The sequence below is a fragment of the Rhodnius prolixus genome, unplaced genomic scaffold, assembly GCF_049639745.1.
Source record: "Rhodnius prolixus isolate KJV_2025 unplaced genomic scaffold, Rpr scaffold_9, whole genome shotgun sequence".
NCBI lineage: Eukaryota > Metazoa > Arthropoda > Insecta > Hemiptera > Reduviidae > Rhodnius > Rhodnius prolixus.
The window spans coordinates 16005434-16030187 of NW_027411604.1; the positions used below are offsets into that span (position 1 = coordinate 16005434).

A 24754-nucleotide genomic window follows, 5' to 3' on the forward strand; every position below is an offset into this window, starting at 1 on the left:
AAGAAAGAAATCACATACACTAAATCACAAATCACAAATTAAAGATTTTAGATAGTAGGGAGGGAGTAAAAAAGAGTGTTCCTCCACAGCTCCGAGGGTAGGAGTGTGCAAAAGTAAAGAGAGTGCCCGAGTCTTGGTCGCAACCTGGTAGATGTAGTCTGGTCGCAGAGAATGGCCAACAACCGGCCCGCCAGTATGACGACTGCCACTAGTAGTTCCTCGGCGTACCAGGGCCGTTCGCATAGTTATCATCGTCTTCAGCGTTCCTCTTCGTACACCATCATATACATATTCTTCTTAGTTTTCTTACAAAATCTTCTACTACAATCAACTATAGCTGCAACGCATACTAAACTGCTCAACAGGCAACGTAAGTAGTTTATAATTGATACATTTCTTATTTAAACATTTTTTTTTTTGTTATATGTATTTCTGTGTGACATTTGGTGTAAGAATTGAACAAAAAGTTTCTCTTAAAACAAAAACAAAAACCGGTTTATGTTTGAATGGGTGAACAGGAAAGATTTAAGGAAGTGACAAATAGGTTATAATTTTAGGTTATGACACAGTGGGTAGTGAACGTTTGTTGAAAGCGTAAAAAAAAACATTAAAACGAACGCTTTTAAAGAAAATAAGTAAACACAAAAAACTTTTCAAGTACCAGAAACAGCGGGAATGCAAAAAAAACATGTAGATACGTCAATAATAACTCTAGGAGAGATTATAAAAACAAATGCACTATTAACAACATACATTTTAGGTTAAAGAACAAAGCAATAACACAATAACTTCGAGAATGAGTGATTTGAAATTTTATAAAAGAAAGATTTTTTTAAAAAAAAAAATGAAACGTAAGAGTCCAGGATGAGTACATAGGCAAGGCCACTTTCCCCAGAAGATCTGAACGCCTAGTGTTGTATAATACAAGGAACGTAACTCCCCCGGCTTGTGTACACTTTCTCCGTACCGGAGGCTGTCAAGTGAGAGAGGAAATAAGTAGGAAAAGAGCGTCAATGATACAACACCAGTAATGCCAAGTTGGCAAATTTTTTTACTATTTCTACCTCCATTAAGTGGTACACTAACTTTCTATTGTTGTTCTGCTGCCATTCTTCACAAATATATCTTTTTAAATTCATTATTTAATGTTTAAATTATTCAACAGTTAAATAGTAATTTTTTTAATTAAAAAAACTGTCTCATCCGTAATTAATTATAATAATCCTTCTAAATACTAGAATTTTATATTGAGCAACAAAATTTGGCGATAAGACGTTCGTTCGGCCTTCTTTTCCTGAATTGTCGAGTTAACCCAGAACTTAGCTAAAATGAATGTTCTTCAGAAAGGTTTAAATAAAAACAACTAGAAAAAAAAAATATAGAATTTTCGTTTTAGATTTATAATGACCAAATACAGCTACATTGTTAGATTCAGCCAGCAGACAATGACTATAAAACTACTTATCGTACCCCAAAGGGCAAATACAGTGGGAATGTATAATAAAAATAAACAAATAAATACATAAATTTGTAATTAACTTGCTTTTATGTTCGAGTTGGAATATCGAGTATAACAATTTATCTTGCATATACATTCTCTGTTCATAGTGTAAATATATTTTAGGTTCTGTATGCAAGGGTGCGAGGAATATCGAAGATACTCCAGCCCAACAGTATGAATGTTGGCATCGATGGATGTGCATCATAATAAGTCGCGCTAGTTTCTTTAGTATTACAATGTGCATGTATTTATTGGCGAGTTAATACGAGGGTCGTTTGAAAAGTCCGTGCAAAGTCAGAGAGATAGCACCACTGGCGCGTATCGAGGTTATGTTTAGTTAGTAGCATCTCTTGGAAGAACACACACCAAGTTTCAGCCAGATCGGTCTATTTCTTTGTGTTTGGCATTCGTTTGAATCGAGGAAGTCGAGTGATTTTCAAAAAATGGACGAAAAAGAATTTCGTGTGTTGATTAAACACTACTTTATGAAAGGCAAAACGCCTCAGGAGACTAAAGAGAAGCTTGATAAACATTATGGTGACTCTGCACCTTCGATTAGAACAGTTTATAAGTGGTTTCAAAATTTTCGGAGTGGCCATATGGGCACAAGTGACGCTGAACGTTCTGGACGCCCTGATGAGGTTACTACTCCAGAAATCATTGATAAAATCCATGATATGGTGATGGATGACAGAAGAGTGAAGGTGCGTGAGATTGCTAGTGCTGTGGGCATCTCGAATGAACGGGTACATAATATTTTGCATCAACATTTGGACATGACAAAGCTATCCGCAAGATGGGTGCCGCGATTGCTCACGCTTGACCAAAAACAAAATCGTGTAAAGTGTTGCAAGGACGGTTTGCAGCTGTTCCAGAAGAATCCGCAGGACTTTAAGCGTCGTTTCGTCACTGTGGATGAAACATGGATACATCACTACACTCCTGAGACCAAAAAACAATCTATGAGTAAACAATGGGTTACCAAGGGGGAATCTGCGCCATAAAAGGCGAAGACCGTTCCTTCGGCCGGAAAGATTATGGCGACTGTCTTTTGGGATTCGCAAGGAATAATCCTCATCGACTATCTGGAAAAGGGTAAAACTATTACAGGTGCATATTATTCATCGTTATTGGACCGTTTGAAAACCGAGCTGCAAGAAAAACACCCACGATTGGCCCACAAAAAAGTCCTTTTCCATCACGACAACGCACCAGCTCACACCTCAGCAGTTGTGGTCGCAAAATTAATGGAAATAGGGTTCCAACTCGTTTCACATCACCCCTATTCTCCAGACTTGGCTCCCTCGGACTACTATTTCTTCCCCAATATGAAGAAATGGCTGGCGGGAAAAAGATTTTATTCAAACGAGGAGGTGATTGCAGAAACGAATGGCTATTTTTCAGACTTGAACAAATCCTATTATTCGGAAGGGATCAACAAACTAGAGCAGCGTTGGACGAAGTGTATAAGCCTAAAAGGAGACTATGTTGAAAAATAAAAAAGGTTTACCCAAAAAAATTAAGTAGTTTTTATTTTTGCACGGACTTTTCAAACGACCCTCGTATTGGTATGAATGTGGTAGGTTAAATTCATGGGTTTATGTATGAATCGAAACATTCAGATGAATGGGATTGGAATAAAGGTTCCATTTATTTTCTGTTCTTTATTAAAACGGAAGGAAATCTGATGCAATTAATATATTTCATTGAATTTATGCGTAATGTTTTGTAGAATAGCAATAGGATTGTTCTTGAAGTTTAGTTGACAGAAAAACCGAATTCGCATTATATGTTGAAATTATTTTATAAAAAGAATGAAACAAAAAACCAAATCTGTTTGGAAAACTTCTGAATTGAACGGAGCTCAATGCATGCATTTGCCTGTGGGTTCGCTAAACCAACTAAACAAATCTCTGCAATATTTGTTGGCTAGAGGGGACTTTAAAAGTAAAGTAATGGCCTATTTTTTTCAGGAGGGACTTAACGTCCAACTACCAATTAGGTGTCGTGGACGGAGGCGACTAGCAAACATACTTTATTGTAAATTTCTTTTATTAACCATTAAATAAAATCCAAGGCCTAAAACCGGGAATCGAACCCAGTACCACAATACATATTAGCTTTACAGGTCTCGCCTCTAACCGCTCGGCTACCGTGGCGCCAAGAGGGGACTTTACCTTTGCAGAATCGCCAAGATCCCTGTACAAGTGGATTAAACCACTTCAAACCTTAGGATAACACATAGGAATGATTGGTATTTTTTCATTTCTTCTTCTAAGAAAAAGATTTGGTGCATTTTGAAAGTAACTGACTTGAGAATTTTTCAGCTGATACGAATTATATTCAGTTTTTCTAGAAATTCCTTATTTTAAAGCTCTTAAATGAATAAATATTTATTTCTACAACAGCTTAGTGATTGTGATTACGTTATCCGACTTAACAACTTCTTTTTTTTTCTTCAATTCAGACCTGTTAATATATTCATCCATCCTTAGTGGTTGATGTCAGCTAATTGGCCAAGAAAATTCGACTTCAACTAACAAATCTTCAATCACTTTGGGAGTGAAACAAACCTAAAATCGACGATATTGTAGAAAGCAATGAAAATATTAATAAGGTCCAAATCTGTCTCAAAAGCGATCTGTAACTACAAAGTTAATTTGTTTTGTAAAGTTCATGGTTGATCTTTGTTCCAACATTCGTTGCAGTTGTCCATAAAGTAGGCTTAATTCCTGGTCTTTTTAATCTAGTGATGGGTTTCCTCCTAATTCGGTTGTTTAACAGTCCGAAGTAGCGTACTTGAGTGGAGTCCCGGAGCACAAAAGGGCAAATTTTGTCTACATAAATTGAAAGTAATGTTTGCATTTGTGAAAACTAAAGAAATTAGTCTTTCAATTTTTATGCACCAAAAAGAGATGAGCTCAAGACGTTTTTTGGTGTGTGAAAACGTTTCAACAGGCCTACGATTTACATAATATTGCAGAATCGTCTGCATGGATAGGAATATCAGCAGTGAAGACCTTACGCTAGGTTGGGCCAAGGTTGCTCAGGATGCTTGCGGCATGATGAGTTTAATGTCAGTGAATTCAATACCATAGCTGACGCAGAAGGAGTGATCTTTCGGATAGCAGTGAAGAATTTGGTCATATGGATTGGAAGAAGAATTATTCTAGTTTACTAACCTGGGATTCAAATCTTGTCGAAAGCCAAAGTCACTTCCAGTATTGTATTTCCCAGTCCTGGATTAATCTGTAAAAACGAATATTTTTAGGATTTTAAATATATTATACAAATATAAATGCATATAAACTATAAGCACTGTATCTTACAATAATATTCACAAGGATAATTAATTTAAATCCCAAAATTCAATTTATCGTAGCAATAGTTATAAAATTAAAAAACAATTAAGCCGTAGGTAGACAAGTCGGTTACCAGGGTTCTTGGGCCAGCGAAATCTTTACCAGTTTCGAGTTACTCCTATATGTAAAAGATCGACTAGAATACCATAGCAAGTGCATCTTTCAACGGGAACATTAAACGGGAGTCATTACGTTATGATCTTGACAAAAACAAAGAAACTTTAATCATATAACATAATCCAAGATCATGTTTTGGTATCGAGTAATATTGTCGAAACAATTTAACTTTAAATAAAAGGAAAACATTCTTAAGATATTTTGTGAGAGAAAATATCCTCTGCATTATGGGTAGGATATTTAGACTACCGTTTAAATCGGTAAAGACGAATAATTTGAAAATATGTTCTTGGCGGCCCGGCCAGTTTATCATTTTATTGTTATTATATATTATTATACAAAAATCTAAAAGCGTCAAATATATAACCTAAACACTACACGCGAAATATGATCAAAAATATATTATAGAATACAATTACAGCCTTCCAGGCAGTCTGTGAGAAGAGAGGAAGCTGCCATTGGTCTTTATGAGAGAGTGAAACGTTTGGGAATAGTATACTGGGACGATTACAGGCCGGCCTGTCAGAGATTAAAGACACAGAAATGTTTCACCTTCAAAGCAGAGGAATTAATCACCAGGTCCTGCTTGGACTTCAAAGAAAGGCTTCACTTCCCCAAACAAACAACAAACACCTACTCTCTCTATAGAGCCAGGGGATATCTTCACCTCTTACATATGGTGCGCAAGAATGAAACTACAACATTGCAGCTGAAGGCCGCTGCTCTCGAAACGATACATACTCGTTTCCCAACACCACCCTGGAAGCACGTTTATACTGATGGCTCTGCCTTGGATGCACGTGGGAATGCTGGCGCAGGTGTTTTTACTTCTGACTTCCAGATCGCCGAACCGGTGGGACGTTTTTGTTCTAATTTTGACGGAGAAGTAAAAGCTGTTCTATTAGCACTAAGAACGCTCCAAAATGAGGCAGTAAAGAAAGCAGTTTTGTTCGTTGACTCACAAGCAGCCATTCATGCTTTAACCAGCCTTGTGAGTAGTGAGTTGTACGATGTTTTAGAAGCACAAATGCTTATAGGAGAACTTTTGTCCTTGGGTTGGGAAATATGCCTGCAGTGGATACCCAGCCATTGTGGTATCCAGGGTAACGAAGAAGCAGACCGTCTTGCAAAAACTGGATCGCTAAAAGATCAACCGCAAGCTCCCCTGGATTACGCGACAACGAAAAGACTCCTACGTCATAAATTTAACTCCGAGGCGATAGAGAGTTTTGAAAGGCAGGCAGAAGGGAAAAAGTGGAGGGTTCTGCTTGAACAGGGAGGACGAATTCCCCATAACCTCCCCAGAAACGAATTAGTTGCCTGTTTCAGACTAGCCACTGGACACGATTACCTGCAGGCTCATCTTGCCCGAATTGGAGTCGTGAACAGCCCTACCTGTGTGTTGTGTGGCGTTGGGAGCATGACTGGCTCTCACCTAGATGAGTGCCAAGCTCTTTTAGACATTCAACAACTGCCAATTAGGCAGACTGATAACTATAAGTATCAATCTATTTTATATTGGACTGCTCGAAGTCGAATGGCTGAACGCCAATCATGACTTGGCATTGAAAAAAAAAAAAGCCTTCCAGGCATATCTGAGCCCATTGAAAGAATATTCCCAATAATGAATTACACATGAACTAGAGAATGGAGGTAGATTAGCCGAATCAACAGTAAAACCTTTATTGAACTGCAAACTTAATTGTGAACTAAGTTCGCACTACATTTTTCGACGCATTTACAAATAAAGAATTTTGTATATTTAAAACAAGAAATTTGTACTGAATGTTATAAATATCAACAACTTTTCAATACAATAACATGTTTATGTCTATTTAAGTTAGGATTTTTTGTTTTGTTTTTTTAAGAAACAAAATACCTTTAATTTTCCAGACAGTTAGTTTTTGCCTCGCAAAGATCATTATAACCTAAACACAAAGTGTATACTTGTAATTATGTTTTTCTATTAAGTTTAAAATACTTCCTTGTTGTTTTGGTTCTAGTCATAGTCCAACTGACTGCGAGACAATGTAAGTATGAGAGCCTAGGTTGTACGTAAAATTTCTTGAAATAATTCCTCTTTTCTTGCTTTTATTATTTAGAGGATAGAGGTGTCCAAGAGTTTGGTAGGTAATGTGTGCCAGGTTAGTCTAGTGTCGAGTTTAATAGAAACTATAGATTATTACTACAAAATTGTTGCTTTTTTTTTTGTAACAAGCATGATATTTGACTTTTTCATTGTACGCATACAGCGTAGGAGGCTTTACATTCTGTTTAAAACAGAACTCTCAATATTATCCCCGTTTGAGGACAAAAATATCTTGATAAATCTATTTATGGGCATTAATAGCCGTTTTTCCTGATATCACAATAAAATAAATTTAACGAAATTAGAGCCTGAAAAAACGAAAAAACAAAATACGACTACAATAAATTAAAAGAGAAATACTCTCCGCAAACGCTATAAATGAGAACAACTTATAAGAGTTGATAAAACGTTGAATGATAAGAAAAAGGATTTTGAGTCGGTAGATTTTAAAGAAAAAAAATAAAAAAAATATCAGCTCACAACTCCTAAAATTGCAGAACTTACTGCTGATCCACATTCCAAGGACAAAATGTATCGTAAAGAGAAATAAGCAAATAACTTTGCTAATTACCAGTTTTAAAATGCAGTAAAGAAGTAATCCGGTAAAGCGCATATCTTGTAATCAGGCGAGATCTATTTAACCAAATTAAGAAGATATAAAGCCAACTTTCTACATAGAGGTTTGTGCGCTGTATAACGCTTGACAGTTCGCTGCACTTCCTGCGTGGAGAGGGGGGAGAATGCCAGTTGTCTGGGACCAGTTGTATAGCTTGCGGGATGGACTAGTATGCAGCATGTTCTCTCTCAAAGAACCTACCTTTCTAGCCTAAAATCTCCAAGGATTGTAAGTAGGATTTCTCTAGGTATATTCCGCTAGGCCTTCTCCAGTGTGTCTGAGTAAAGTAGTATTGCTCAGATTTGGATGCCCACATTTTGGCCATGAACCTCTTAATCGGTCCAAATTTAGGTATCAATCTAAATTCCAAAAAAATTCTTTTTAGGAGCCAAATTTTGTTAATAAATCTGGAATTTCCTTTCAAATAGCACTTAAATTTAGTGAGATATTAAATAGAGTTTATCTCATCGCAGAAATATACAGAGTAGATATCCTTTTGTACATTATGAATACTACCATTTATTGATACAGACAAACAATGGTGATAATGCTGGAGATCTACCGCTTGCTCTTGCAAGATCATGTAGCACTTGAGAATTAAAGAGAGAATTCACTCATCATAGCCTAATTATTAATTGTTAGATTGATTGCGATCTCAATTAGACAATTAAATATTGACGTAAACAGGACTAAGATAGAAATTAATGTACCAAAACTTTCTCCTACTTAAAGTATTAATAATCATCTTTTATCTTAATTGATCGGGTAAATTACCTAATATCTGATCAACCAGAAACAATTCTTTTAATCTTCAACATCAATATTGAACAGTTCATTAATCAAATTAAGGGCTTCGTTACATAAAGGTTGTTAAACTAGGTAAGATACTGCGGTAAAGAATAAAATATGCAGTAACTTCATTTTAGTCAAAAGTTAATCAAAAGATAAGATGAGTTAACAGGTAAGGTAGCTGATATTACCGATAATTAAACAGCTATTCAAGGATTCAAAGCACCTGAGCTGAAAAAGATGTACAGACAGTATTACAAAACGATCCTCCACAAATTAACACTGAGAAAAAGAAATACTTTAATGGAATACATGGCATGCAGGGCGAACAGAAATGGGCGAATAGGGTTCCGCCAAAACTAAGCCAGATTTGGCAATGCCATATTAATCAATAAATAAAGTGAAATAATAAAAAAAGAATATTTAGGCACTAATTGTGCTAACTATTTACATTTTGACCAATCATTTTTATCCCCATTACCCCCCACAAGGATTGTTTCAGGTCAGAGTACATAAATTGAACTTAAAAACTAAAAGCATATTTTACAGTCTGTAAATGTCACACTAAACTAGTAATAAATTGCAACCGAACATTTCAATATTAAAATGAAATTTGGCAATTAATTTTGTCATCACAGCAGTAACAGAAAAGTCGTATGTGTTTCTACACAAACGTTTTTTGTAATGAAAAAGGCATTGTAAACGATAAAATAATAATATTGTGTTTCCAATTAGTATTAAAGTAAAAACAATAACAAAAACCAGGGAAGGGATTAGCTATGAGGTTAGCATACTGGACTCCCACGCGGAGGTCCCGGGTTCGAATCCAGCAGCTGACCCTTAGATTTTCTCTTCCTAGGAGCTTCTTACAGCTCCGGTGATGGACAGTGTTGTCTGTAACGAGAGAACACTGTCCGGAGGCCGGCAGTGCACTGGAAGAAGCTCCGGGCGCTAATAACCTCAGCTGTTAATGCGCCAAAAAAAAAAAAAAAAAAAAAAAAAAAAAAAAAAAAAAAAAAAAAAAAAAAAAAAAAAAAACCTTGTATCTTTAGTAAAGTTTTCTAGTGTCAATTAATTTATTAAATTTTGTAAAGTTAATTTTCAATTTTTTTTCTTTTGTTGATTCCAGCGGAATGGTTAAAGAAGCCTTGCAAGAGGAAAGATCCCAATCTGAACGAATGTATAAAGAGTACCTTTCAAAATATGTTTCCATATATGGCCAAAGGTAAGTCAATTAATTAGTCTAGTTAATTAACAAAATTTTCTTAATAAGTTCAATGTTCGCCCCTAAAATAAATTTAAATAATAAACATATTCCAGAGCCGAATCGCTGGTTTTCAGCGTCTCGGTCAATTATTGTCGTTTGGGTCTTGATAATTGTAAACAGCATTTTGTCTCTAATAACTTATATTAATCATTAAAATTGTAATCACTATTTTTTTAAATTGAGGTTACTTTTTAAATCGCATCCCAGTCAAATCAATAATCAAAAATAATTAAAAGAAGCGTAGCAGAACCTAATTTCAATTGAATAACATCATGAGGAAAAAACAAATAAGGGAAATTGGATGAATTAACATTATGCATTAATAATTAAAAACCGGTCTTTATTTTGATTGATAAATAAGGATTCGTAAATGTTTACAGAAATTACATGTTTACAACTTATGTTTTAGGTTATCAAAAGTGGGCTAATAAGAATTAACCGAATAAACTAAATGTTTTTCATCTTAAGATCCAAATATTTAACAAAATATTTTCGTTATTTTGACAAGAAATCCCTCAATTGTAGTATCTTGTTTCCTTTTAATAATATTACAAGAATTTCTACTGACTGTTAAGTCATTAATTTAGAGTTTGGTGGATGCTCTTAGCAATTACATTAATTACTAAGGTGTTCTAAATGAAAATTTACGGAGTTATATATACCAAAAAAAAAAAAGGTTATAATTTTGCTAATTGCCTGTGTGATTTTTTGTTTAACCATGTTTATTTTTGAAAAACAATTAATTGAATCAAGGTCCAAAGCTTTTTGGTAAATAGTCTTATGTTTATTCGTTTAACAAACTATCTTTAGTCTTATTGGTAAACAACAACATGTACCACAACAGTAAACAACAAATTTGTGTAGTGGTTATATTTCACTCAAGTTAAAAACGCTGCCGATCATTAAAAAGTGGTAATTACCATATTAATTTGTGGCGTGTTTATTTAAAGATTTCCCTTGGTGAAAGACTTACCAGTTAGGACGTATGGTCTTCACCCGCAGGCAAGCTTCATGACTAATGGAAGCAAAATCTATGCTTCAATGTTTTTTTAGAGGTCGTACATAAAAAAGACTTCTTAAAAGGCTCAAACACTTTGTCTGCTTATTGAATTGTTAACTAAGGCAAGTAGTTCGCAGACTACTTGTATATTCCACGAGTTTAACTTTGAGTTGATTTATATTTTATCCTGGTTAATCGTTTAGCACGATAGGCATTTTTTGGGGGGGTAAAAATATTATTTAATAATAAATGTTTAAAAAGAAAGTTCAAAATGATGTACAATGTTTCTCTTTGAAAATATCGGATGAAATTTTAGTAAAAATAAATATATAAGAGTATAAATACTTGCACTTTCACTTTCAGATGTTTAATAAACTGTAGAAGGAATGGCGAAAAAATTCGGTATCATTCATTGTCAAACATTTTCGTAATGTTCATAAAAAAAACTTAATTGCAGAATACGATGAATCTAAGAAAGAGGATAAATTTATAAAAATAATAATAAAAAGTAATAACATAACGAGGCGTAAGAATTTCCAATTGTAAATATAGATCCTAAGTGCACTTTCGCCAAATTTATGCGCACAGAAAGTGAACCTTTCTCTTTAAATGTCCTTGGGTAGTACGCTCGTTCAAATCACGTTCACTCATTCTACTATATCATTGCTATTGAAATTTAAAAAAAAAATTGATAATGTAATATAATGTAAGACGGCCATTAAAATTCTGGAGGTCTCCAAAAAATGTGTACACTATCCGCTAAACACTCAATTTTATGAACTAAATATCCCAAATAAATAAATATTCAAGTAATCTGCTAAATGCAAATGTAAATAAAACTGCCCATTAAAAAGATTCTAAAATACTTAATGGAAATTAAAGAAACAGGTTGGTGTATTGGTAATTTTAAATTGTGAATAATGAGAAAAAGATTAAGAGATATTTTCAAGAATAGATACAGAGATTTGAGAATAAAGTTAATAGTCGCCCAAATTTTTTATTCTAGAAGGGCTTAATTTCCACCTAACAATTAGGTGTTGTATGTAATTATAGAAGTGTAAGTACATAATTTGTTTTTCATTTTAATTATTCTTTTTTAACTAATAAAAAATAGCAAACCTGGATTCGGAACTTGGGGGCACACACTTACTAGTTTACGCTCTAACCACTACAGCAAAAAATCCTACACAAATTAGAATAATCACAAGTTAAAAACATAACCTATTACAAGTTAAAAATATAACCTCCTATAGATGGAATTTCGCTCTGTGAAGAAAGAAAGATTTTTTCAAGTTTGTATTTAAAATATACAGTTACCACTTTTAACTGAATCAGTAGCATTCTCGGCCATCGACTTCTTGTGGCAAGATTTATAGGCATATCGGGAGATAAAGTCGCGGACAAAAATGAACATTTATGATGGATGTATAAAATTAAGCATTAAGGATTCTGCGAAATATTATGGATTAAAGTGTTTGTAAGTTGGAATAACTTCTTAAATTAATAAAATAAATAAATTAAACAAAGAGTTTGTAAGAAGAGTAAGCTACAATTTCCTCGGAGTGTAACCTGTACGGGGTTCCTAGCAAAAGAAAAAAATCTAAAAGTAGCTAGCTTGGAGTAAAATAAGAGACTAATTTGATTTATTTTGCAGGAATACCAGAGGTTAATATTCCAAGATTTGAGCCACTTTATATTGAGAAAGTTGGCATCACAAAAGGTCATGGGGCGGTAACACTGGCTGGGAATTTCAACAATCTATATGCTCACGGACCCAGTAATACTACAGCAATCTACACCTAGTACGTATATATATCCATCTAATGCAAATAACTATGAAATGTAATCAATGTCAATGTAAAACAATCAAATAGAAAGTAATGATGTTGAAAATGAGGTTAGGTTCGCAATGCTATTTATCTAAGATGTTATTCGCCCACAGTACGCATATTTATTCTATCTCTGACCATTATCAGAGATAATCAGTTTGGTGCAAAGATTTTGACGTCACTTACGTGGCTTACTCAATCAAAGTAGTAAGTTCGCATTTGTATTCCTTGTGATTTAGAAATTCTTAAGGATGAACAAAAAACAATGAAAGAGAAGAAAATATACGTATAGGTATCAGCCGTATGATTATTTTGCGTTAACGACTTTTGCCTAGGCAGAATATGGCTTGGACATTTTGTTTTTAAACTGTAGCAAAAATAATAGAAAGTAATAGAAATAATAGAATACTATTCGACTATCCAACGATAACTGTCTACTGTTTTTTTAACTGAATGTTTCATTTTAAAATATTAATTAAGCAAATAGCAAATAATAAATTAATTGCTTAATAAGATCAAAATTTTCTGGATCTCAATAAGAATTTGAATAAAAATCACTTATTTTATTATAGATATTAGTAAATAACAAAATAAAAACCTAATTAATTTTCATGGACGTGTAAAAATAAACATTGAAATCCAAATCTTAAAAGAAGTTTATTAGATATGTAATGAATGCATTTCTTTATAACCACAAATAAACTGCGAGTTTGTTTTATTTAAGGTTATTATTTTACAAATACATACATATATGATGTATTATAAGATTAAAGATTTTATCTTCAATTCGTATACTTCTTATTAGTTATGACTACTTCACAAAATTAATTCAATGAACTATACTTAAACTTCTTAAAATCCGGGAATAAATTAACTCTGTTCCTATCAAGATGCTCAGAAGGCTTTACGCAAAATATAATCAACCGTCTTTATAATTAGAGATAGAGATCCCTCTAAATGCAGTTATTATTTAAAAGCAAAATGTAACTTCTACAGTTCAAAACACATGTGTGTGCGAACAAAATATTTCATAAACGAAAACATACAAGAAATTGAAAACTTATTATTATCTTTCCGTATTCGCGTTTGCTTGGGAAACCGATTGACTTTAACTTAAAGGCTAAATTTGTCACTTTACAAAGTAAATATTTCACTTTCTTTTTTTTTAAAAGCACCTAAAACAAATTTTCTTTAAAGTCTAACATTTATTTGAAAATTGAAACAAAAGTCGTGTGAGTATAATTTTTTAATCTCTATTGCATCCATTTGCCGAAAATAAACTTCCTATCAAAAGAACACTCTGAAGCGCTTTGAGATTTTTATTCTCCAGCAAAGTTGGATGATTAAATCTTTCGAAACTGAATTCTATTTATAAACAGACCATGGAGAAAAGAAACATCAAATTATAAATTATATATATACACATATGTATGTATATTCGCGTGCGCCAGGGATGTAAACTTTCTAAAACTAGACTACAGTGTAAGTAGTGGAGCTACTGGGACGGCCGCCGTTATTTAACAGGTTACCTAAGTAACCGGAGCTGGTCAGCTGGTGACCTACATTTAATAAAGAAAAGAAAAAATAAATAAATAGAAAACGTCAATTTATAATTTTAATTCAAATAATTGCAATCATTGTTATTTTTCTTATTAGAATCTTGAATCAACAAACATTAACATTACCGGCTATATCCATAAAATTAAAATGACAGTATCGCTGTTTTCTATCCAAACTTAGATTTTACCGATTACTTAGAAAAGAAATATTATTGGAATGGAAACGCTATACCCATGGATTCATTAGTTATTATGACAGAGTGATGTGAACATAACAGGTATTTTGCCTCAACAAGTAGTTGTCAAGTTACGATCCCTTCTAAAACTTCCTATTCTCTCCGCTCGAAGCTCTCTTGCAGCTATCTTCTCCTACCGCCAAGCAGATCGTCTGATCTGTTCCTTGACATGTGGCGTTATTGCCAATACCTCAATAATTATTCTTATTTAATCAGATTGTAGATTTATAAATAAATCAATGAATAAAAACAAGTTTTAGAAACTAAAATGGTTAAGTTTCAAAAATTAATTTAAGGTTACGATACACTCTGATGTAAGTTTTAGTTTATTAAATTTATTATTACTGTAATAATACTACCATTACAATTATTCAATAATGGCTACAATGACTGTAAAACAAAATATTGCGCGAGTTCTGAGTGTTAAACAGCCACATAAATTGTTTTGTGCGAGTTAAAAAGGTTATGAAAGTGAACTTTACTAGCATTGACTCTGGGCAGGCTGTCCTCAAAAGAGGCGATTGCTCTGTTGTAAGTGAAAGTAATAAGGAATGCTATCTGAGAATTTCACAGAAATTGGCTAAATAAAATTGAGCGTTTTCCAAAAGTATCACAATAATTCTATCATTCTTTAGGTTATACCTAAAGGGACGCGGACGTAGCCACATTCAGAGGGAAGCCTACCCTATCTTCCCTTCTTCCAGAAGTGCTTATATTACAATTGTCCAGGAAAAATGTTTTTAACAAAAGTTGTAGTTCAACTTCAATACAATAAATGGCTGTTTCTTTCTGAAAAATAATAAATAATTTTTTAATGATGCAATATTTCGTCATGCTAAATTTATATACATATGTACATATATCAGTCAATTGTAAAAATTTTATAAACAACCGAATTCGATTTAATTTTCAATTTAGTTTAGTTACTTATTCTTGCCACAGGATTACTGCGAAGGATTCAAATTTTCGAAATTAAGGGCCACTGAGTTAGAAAAAGTGGATTTTAGAAAAAGCGTTGCGCATGAATGGGGTCATCATAAAATTGCAAGAAACTGAGACCTAGAATTTTAATTAGGCCTTATCAGAGGACGTAAATTAACGATCAAAATCCCATCACAGAAAAAAAAATACCACTTTTTTAGTGAGCGTTACTCGAAATTAACTTCCGACAATTTTTTGTTTAACAATTTTATTTTAAACATTTTTCCAATACAATGCAATTAGAAGCATTTCAAGAATAGCGGCATGTAGGATTAGGCTACGTATCATTTCCGTATAAGGTACTGTTTTTATTATCTTGATAATATTAGTAAAAGGAACTGTGTTTTTAAATTCGGAGTATGTAAACATTTTTAGGTTGGAATTTAGAGAACTGCAATATGAGAAAATCGTGTGAGGTTATCACCAGATTTTATAATTTTTTTTTTTTTTTTAATTTAAAATGTATTTACCTATACTTCCAAGGATGACAGGCGTGTCTGTAGGTCGACTTTAGTGCAGAAAGAGGGGCGCTACTGTTACTACTTTCAGAGAGGGGCTGTGTGCCCTCCATGTTAGTCAGTTTTTTAACAGTTTTTATTTACTAATTTTTTTTTTTCTGTATTTTACTGCGCACAAATATTACTTCACATTAAGGTAAAAAGATATTTATATCATATATTAACTTTTAATTTTAATTTTTCACTTATATTTTATTTCCCTTTATAACTAAAGTATAAATTCAGAGAGGTTAAACAAGATGATTAATAAAAGAGTGCTGAGTGCAACCGGCACTACGCAACGGTGAGACTGTTTATTTGCTTGCAGCAGTTCACACATTAACCTATAAAAATGTTTTCTAACCAAACGAACGTGACATAGTTTTCAAATTCCAAAAATGGAATTTAGCCAACAATCTCCAGTAAAGAAATACTTGTAAAAAGAAACAACTTATATATTACAGTCACAAATTGAACATTTGTAACAACAATTGAATATTAAATTTCGCTAAAATGATTACAATATAGCCTTATGTTTGTTGGTGATTTGTAACGTGAATAACCTGCTATATTGATAACCCAACAATAGCAAGAACAGCTAATTGGGGAGCACATGATTTTTAAAATTATCCTTTAAATATTATCATGAAAAAAATACTATTTAATCAATAAGTTTTAAGTATGTATTTAGAATGATATCAGCATGGTTCCTAGCTGCGCATTTTACAGTCTAACAATAGTTTGTTAACGGCTATTTTATTTATTTTCGAATGATAAGTAACAATATAACAGTTTTAATATTTTCGCTTACCTAATTACTCCTCTATAGCAAACAGTTTCCCTATATTACGAAGTTTCTGCCAAATTATTTAAGATATTGAAAACGGTTACATGTCAACACTCCAAACTTCTGTGAAATCCAAGAGTTCACTCTAATTGCAGAAAAGACTTCTTCTCAGAACATTTTCCTAGTTCACTAGCCATAACCATAACACTAGCCCTGAATGAAGTTCTTCTAAACAGATTAAACAAAATTTATTTGAAAAAACAAAGATTATATCACCTTATTTCATCTTGAAGTCAGGAATTCCTTAAAATTCTGAACTAGATTACTATATCCAACTAAAATACATGTTCAAAAGAAATGCGATAAATATCTTTTAAACGTATTAATTGCGTAACGCATGTCAACATTTTTTCGACAACAAATTGAAGCATATTGTCTTATTTTTGCCTATTTGATAGAAGACATTTCTAATTTAGTAATGAGTAATGGTAATGAAATGTGTGATGCTGGAAGCCAGTTCGTAAGTGACCACTTCATGAATAATATATACTATTTTACAGTTATTATCAGCGTCATTTAAACAGTGTAGCGGATGATGTGCTGGAATTGTGTTCGTACCAGAGAATTCGGGTGATTTTTCCAAAAACGCAATGGATAACAGAATGCATTACCACTGAGGATGTTTAATAATCTGAATTTAGGTTGGGGAGGAGGCAAAAATTCAGTGAAACTTTTAATGACTAGATCGAAACTCCACAATTTTGGCTGATATTCCTCTCGGATATCATTCAAAGGTATTCCAGGCTGAAAATATGGTCCATAAAGATAAGAACTGGAAAAAATAAATATAAGTTCTCTTCTTTTTGGAGAACCATAAAGTACATAAGGCTTTTGCTGCTTCTGAAACTTTCTTATCCCTGGTTCTTGGAGTAAGGGAACACTGAAGCAACTCTCCAGCAGGTATGGAAAAACCACTTATTCAGCTAGAAAATGTCAAGGTCACCGAACGAACTTCTCTTAAACAATGATTTTGGAGAAGGCATGGACAAATTCTAGAAAACATTACAGAGTTGAAAACATGGTAAGATGCTAATCAGCTGTGCGAAATCTGAACCTGAGATTCTTGAATTACACAAAATGACCAGATTAGACAGGTAATTTAAAGGATTTATTTATTTATTATTTTGATAAAACTCACTTTTATGTTATAGTTTTGATATCCCTAATGGACGATTTGACCTGGCATTGCACATACCATTGATTAGGACGGAATCTCAATATGATCTGAAAGGAAACATATTGCTATTACCTCTAGTCGGAGTTGGAGACGCTAAACTCGTACTTAGTGAGTATACAAATTTTTTGGCATAATATCAACCTATTGAACTAAATTCCTGTTTAATTATGTTAACAGTTATTAATAATACAAAAAGAAGGCCCAATTACTCAATAAAAATTGACATACCCAAAAAATCAAATGGTCATATTAATATTAAATCTGAGAATATTTCTTAAGCTAATGATAAACAAGAAATGCCACTTAACTTAGTTAACAGAATCATACGTACCTTTTCGAGGATGATGAAGTTTCTTTTGTTGAAGTTGGGCTAAATGTACGTCTTGTAAGCCGCTGAGCCACATAAACGTCAGTATGGGAACCATCACCGGACGGTACTACTCCTGTGAAGAAAATCAAGACTTGATATTTTTGTTGTATTTTATCATTTTTGTTTTGTAGCGCATCAGCTGCCAAGGCTGTTAGCGCGTACTAGTATCAATTATGCTTTATGGAAGGGATTGGCTCAGTGGAGGTCTCTGATTCGAGTTCACTGGCTGAACTTATTCTTTTTCTTTCTAGAAGTCTCTTTAACTCATTGTTCTGTGATGGAAATTGTTGCCCGTAATGAGACAACACTATAAGTCTCCAGACACGAGCTATGATGCTCTTAGTAAAAGACTATCAAAAGGGAGCTTGGCACGTAGGGCGTAAAATGAACGACCATGGTGCATCGTTGAACTAATTCTTTCCTTATTGTAATCCTGTTTCTCTTCATAACTGAACAAAACTATTTACAACTAATTTAATAAGTTAACATATAAAACAAAAATTTTATACATTTCATTACCACAATATCATAAAAGTTTCTTAATATAAAAATGATTTAATATTTGACATTCATTTTACTTAGTCATTATAAAAGTTCTTAAAATCTTACCTCATTTCAAGTTGTTAGTCACTGCAAATTAAGTCGAAGAACAAATGACCATTCTGAGGATGAAGTACGTGAAGTTTTAACATAAGGGTTAAGGCCACGTGCTTTATTTGGCAGGAAAGATTGATTGCATAGCTGAAAAAAAAAATGCATCAAAAGTTGTTACTTCAAAATAATACTAAAATGTGGGAGTTAATGGCTGTCAAATTTGTAAACACTCAGTACTGCAAATATCTCTCGCAGCCAGTGCATGTCCTTCTTTAAAAAAACATTACATTCGATGTTTTGCCTCTATCCAAGGCATGGTCATGCCGACTTTAACTTTGCGAGCTATTTTAAGCTCGTATAATTGTTGCACGCAATGGGTCGCCTAGACACATTAAGCATACCAAAGGGAGGTAATGAAAAGTAAATCCCATTACATTATTTTGAAAGGAAAGATTTCTACAAATTAATTAATTGAATAAAGTAATAGAAACACGGATTTTTAAAAATATTTTTAGCGTCTCACATGTTCAGGATGTCTTAATAATCACTAAGATATCGCATACAGTTCATTAAGCAAGGTCAGAAGGCATACATATATTTGCAGTATAACATCGTTATAGAAATTAACGTCTACTTTTTAAGGAAGCAAATGTAGTTACCTTATTTCAGAAGCACTTCCCAGGAGTAGTTAGTATTTTCTCCGACGAAAAAGCAAAGTACAAAGTACTTACATGCGTATTCTGGGGATCGAATTGTCAAAATTCTAGTCCTTAAAGAAAAGTATAGTTAAAATCAAAATGTATTGTAATCTCGATATAAATGTTCTGTAATTCTACTTACACCACCATTATTAGAGTCTACATTAAATCTACACATTACAATAAAAGACTACGCAAAAAATGAGTGCCTTTAGAATTCGTCTAACCACTTCCTCGAGTTTCTTGAACAATTAAAGTTAAGTATGAAATTTCTGATACCTCAAATCGTTTATACATGTACCACATTTTGCACTCTTCGGTATTAGCATTTGTTAAAACCCATTTAGGAAGTAATTTTAAAAAGCTGTTACTTGTTTTTAATATCACTAACTTTATTTAAACGTCTTCAAAAGGAACCAAGATTTCTATAAGTTTGAACTAAAATTAATAATATTTCAGGGAACGTATCAACTGAGGTATTCATGAAAATAAGTTTCCCAAAAGTTCAAGGCGAAGAAGTGATGCATGTGGACCAAATGAGAGTTGAATTTAAATTGCAAAGTTGCAGATTACATTTGGACAATCTGTTCAATGGAAATAAAGTATTAGGTAAAGTAAAAACATTTTACTTACACATAATTAACATTAAATATGTTAAATACTTTCAATGACAGATCAAATTAATAAACAATCAAACGATAAACTTTATCTAACGTAACCATTATTAACCTATAAGACAATCCTTTTACTTGCTCCCGACAGAATACAGGAATACAAATTCATTTTTATATATCAAACAGGGATTTGTACTGTTAACAGCGGCTGCTTGTGCTATCTAGCGAGTAGAAGTTGAACTTTGTTTCAACATTCCAAGTACATTATTCTCTGCATACAAAATGTAATGTTTTAATTATTATTTAAGAAAAGAAAAATACTATATTTTTCATTGAAATGGAAATCAATAATACAACTGAAAATCATAGAGCTGATGATAAAAAAAAAACATTGTAACAAAGTCAATTACAACAGTAAAATCTTAATTCCAATAACATCACCATTGATTAAAATCATAATCTGTCAATAATTATCAGTAGAATATTAGTAAACATTCAGTAAAATAATGAATTATTTTTTAAAAAAAACTTGAAAATGAAGCACATGAGAGTTAATAGATAATTACGCGTTACAGTAGGACAAATCATTACACTTCCTAACTATTCCAGTATTCTTGAAATTAGGAATTCCCCATTGACAGATCTATCTTTAGGTCTATGATACACCGTATTTATGTACTTAGTATCTATTGAATCATAAGGGAATTCACGGAAGGTTTAACCCCTTGAGAATAAAAAAGAATGCTCCTTACTGAAATAATATAAATATCGACTGGAGACTACACCGGAGACAGTAGTTTTGTTTGTTACAGTGAACACTATCAGTTTTATGTATTCAATTTTTTCATTCATTCCATTCTTTTTTTTAAATAAAAAAGGTAAGATCAATTACATATTTTCTCAAGGAAAACATTTGTAGTATAATTTAAAGGGAAGAAATTTAATTTATTAAAAAACGATTTACAAAAAAATGAAGTAGGTCCCTAATAATGTCCATTAACTGGCAGCAGAGATTATTTGGGACTCTCCCAGAAGTAGATCTAATGTTTGTGAGAAATAAATAAGTATTTAAATCAGGGTACTATTCGTTAATTGGAACATATTCATTAATCGGCAAGTCCCGATGCTCTAATAATTACCTAACCACATTTTCATCTGTTCTCTATTAAGCAGTGAAATGTTTTGCAAGTTCATATTTGTTAGCTTATTATGCTTCAAATATATCCTCTAGCCATTATATTATAGGGAAAGTTAAAATAATACTGTCCATGGTTAAAATATAAGTAATGAAATTGGGATGAGTTTGCTTTTACAATCCTACTCAATCCCACTTAGAAATGTAAAATGTAAATGGCTCTGTTCCATCAACTAGCGTTTCACTTTTCCTTTTCTATTATTTTTTTTTTTCTATTTTTTAAATTAAAATCCGTCTTCCCCAGAGGAAATCATCAACTTTACCATTAAATATCTGCAGCGAATCTGCTTCTATATTCATACATTTGCTGTTCTTATTTCTCACCATAAAATATTTTTTCACGTTATATTTATTTTAAATACTGAGACAGTTTTTAATTCCTCCGAATGGGACTTGTTGGGGCAATTCCTTAGTAAACTTCGATGGGTTTAAAAACCTAATGATGAGCTTTTTAGCCTGCCTCTTCCTTACGAATGGCGACTTACTGTAATCCCATTCTACACTTCAAAAATGTTTAAATCCATAAGAGCTTCACAGAAAAGGGGATCTGTCTCTTATTGTATGATTTTTTTTTTTGCTCCAATTCTCATCTAGCTTTCTAAGCAGTTCCACGCACCAGGACTCAATTCATAGTAATTGAAAATCTTTAAAAATAACAACATTGGAATGAATTATCGTCCAGCATTATGTTCTCAGCGACACAGATGATCAGTGCAACTAATACTGCATTACAACTATGCCACAAAGAATATACCTTTCCTTACTGAAACATCAAACCATGAATTAGTCTGAACCACTCAATCTCCTTCTCTATTTCTGCTTGGAGTATCTGTGTAGCCATTTGCAAAATGTCACAAAAATTATTTTGCAATTATTTGTGCCCTATATAGCATTCTGATCAGAAATTGCACAATTACAATCGTACTTGTACATTTTAAAATAAACTTAGAGGCTGTACAGTCTTGATCTTTCTCTTGGTAGGGCTTTTCAAAGCAATACATTTTTGCTTCTACTGTAAATTATGATTTTTTTTTTTAATTAAACACTTTTAATAATTATTTTTAATTTCAATCATTTTCGGTTTTAGGACACACAGTGAATCAGTTTCTAAACAAAAATGCTCTAGAAATCGTTGATGAACTGCAAGACAACATTGGAGAAAGTTTAGCATACGTTTTTAAAAGGGTAATGAATGATGCTTTTGGAAGAATACCGACTAAATTTTGGATACCACAAGATAAATAAATGAAAATACATTTGTTAAAGAAGAATACTTTTAGAACACAGTTATAAAAGGCATTTTATTAAGTCAGAATCGTTTTTAATCACGAAGCAGGGTTAGAGATAATCTTATTTGAAACAATGAGTTATCCAAATTTATTGTAAACGTTAGCGCTGTTTATAGAATGCACAGCACAATGATTAAGATTAAGATGATCTTGAAATTTCTTAAAATAGTTACTTAAGTTTCAAATTGGATTCACATGCGTCTTCTAGTTATTGTATTTTTATAAAAATAATACTTTAGAGAATAAGGTTTGGTGAGCAATATAATAAGGTTTGCTATGCGGGGGTCTCTTGATTGGCTATTAAAATCTATGCGGATCATTTTTTGGTCATCATTTGAACAATTTAATAAATTGTAGACACAAAGAAAAATCACATCCAAAATTGCATTAAATATTCAAATTTAACAACATATTGGGTAATATATGTAATTTGGTTAGTTCATGAATGTAAAAACATTTATAGGAATGGAATTATTGATTAAATTAACTGGGTTATGTGAAACAAAATGAGTATATTTCTTTGGGCGAGATCATGTGTCTAATCAGTAAATAAATAATATCAATAAATAATAATACGTCTAATTATCAGACGTAGCACGCATTTCTATATATTTCTGACCGGTTTTGGATTTCATCTGACATTTATTGATCAGTTTGTTGCCTTCTCAGTCAACTAATGGAAATCAAATTCTCTATGTCTATTTGATGAATCAACCTGTGAAGTTTGGAAAGTCCGAAACCGTTTAGAAATATAAAATAACATGCTTGCTTAGACAGCAGTTAAAATCGAAGATTAATACGGCATCATAATTGATGTCTCAATCACATGATATCGTTCTTTTAGTAATCTTTTTGTTTGATGGCAAACTGGCGGAAACCATTACTTGTGCATCAACTGTTGAAAGAAATATTTTCAGTTCCAATTATATGTTTCATCAAAATCACGGAAAAAGGTGAAAACATTTCACTGCTTAATAGAGAACAGATGAACTCTTGCTCAGTAACGCTTCTACATACTCTTTCGGGATAAAATTAGTTTTATTAATTCCCCTCTGAACAAGTTGCTCATCACTGAAGAAAAATATTCAGTATTATCTGAGTTACCAATAAATTAATCTCAATGTTTCTTGAAGTGTAGATGTACTTTAGCCCTAAATGTAATAAATTTGTTAAGAGATGAAACAAAATCCTGTCTTTAAGTTACCACAAACATCATTTTACTTTTAATCCAAACTCTAGTGAACTTGTTTCTATTTTCAAATCAAATTGTAAACGAAAATATAATTACTATTTCATCATAGGGAAGGGACTAGCTGAGTCCTTTAGCGTACTGGATTACTACGCTGGGTTCCCAGGTTTGAATCCAGTTGCTGACCCATAGACCATAGACTTACTCTTCCTAGGAGTTTCTTGCTTCCCACTCGATGGACAGTGTTGTCTGGGACTACAGAACACTGTCCAGGAGTTGGCAGTGCTCTGAAAAAAGCTCCGGGCGCGAATGACCTTAATTCTTGACGCGCCATGAAAACAAATAGTAATAAAAAAAATATATATATCTATTCCATCATCCAGTGATCAAAGTTCAGAATTATGTTATGTACACGTTCTATATGATGAATAAAAATAATTAAAAACATAATAAGTCTGTTGCAGAGTTGCTAGTTGAAGTAGATTATATTATTTAGGTTAATTAGTATTAAAAATTAGGATAATTTCATTGATTTAGTTATTTGTATGGTTATTGAAGCCCACAACTGGCCGAAACCACTGCCAAAAGTTTCATTTTTTCTTGTAAATATTTTGTTTTTAAAGTATGTGCTCTCTAGTTTTGTGTAAATAAAAAATAAGTTTTGTTTTTGTTATTAACAGTCTCATTAATAATATTATTATTATTAATCACCAGGAGCAATAGCAGTAGATTATATAATATATAAAATTAAAGGTTTATATATTTATATAATATGAGCAGTTCCTTTCACATTTGTTAATGGACAAAAAGCTTGTGACTAAATGCAATTGTAGGAAGTCTTAGAGCAAGCTAGTTATTAGAGAATATTATTGTTATTATGAATATCTAAAATGCACCTTGAGATGTTGCAATTTGAAGATAGGGTTATCCTGTTATAC

The 24754-nt window shown here is 32.6% G+C and overlaps 1 protein-coding gene and 1 long non-coding RNA gene across 20 annotated transcripts in view; one reads left to right on the top strand and one right to left on the bottom strand.

The window, feature by feature from the left end:
- The window catches only part of LOC141454683 (uncharacterized), a 77271-nt gene that overhangs the window by 29167 nt on the left and 23350 nt on the right, over positions 1 to 24754 (bottom strand). For 17 of the 19 annotated variants that reach the window (XR_012458878.1, XR_012458870.1, XR_012458874.1 and 14 more), the window contains exons 1-7: positions 20163 to 20317; positions 19491 to 19600; positions 18847 to 18978; positions 18199 to 18310; positions 17829 to 17914; positions 16655 to 16858; positions 4684 to 4750 (exon numbers count right to left, since the gene is read on the bottom strand). This is a non-coding gene — a long non-coding RNA (uncharacterized lncRNA). Of the gene's footprint in view, positions 1 to 4683; positions 4751 to 16654; positions 16859 to 17828; positions 17915 to 18198; positions 18311 to 18846; positions 18979 to 19490; positions 19601 to 20162; positions 20318 to 24754 lie in introns of those variants that run through there. The other 2 variants (XR_012458877.1, XR_012458882.1) reach the window with 2 other exon arrangements.
- Positions 123 to 24489, top strand: LOC141454678 (protein takeout-like). The gene is made up of 6 exons (XM_074129192.1): positions 123 to 370; positions 9604 to 9699; positions 12396 to 12543; positions 17842 to 17975; positions 19989 to 20138; positions 22426 to 24489. Exons 1-6 carry the CDS (start codon positions 172 to 174, stop codon positions 22581 to 22583), a joined length of 885 nt encoding a protein of 294 aa, XP_073985293.1. The 5' UTR covers positions 123 to 171; the 3' UTR covers positions 22584 to 24489.

Excerpts from the sequence above, each read along its gene's own strand:
- LOC141454678 (XM_074129192.1), top strand. The coding sequence starts at position 172 with ATGGCCAACAACCGGCCCGCCAGTATGACGACTGCCACTAGTAGTTCC. Across the intron at positions 9,700-12,395 it reads GTTTCCATATATGGCCAAAG|GAATACCAGAGGTTAATATT; the intron begins GTAAGTCAATTA and ends TTTATTTTGCAG. Across the intron at positions 17,976-19,988 it reads AGACGCTAAACTCGTACTTA|GGAACGTATCAACTGAGGTA; the intron begins GTGAGTATACAA and ends ATAATATTTCAG.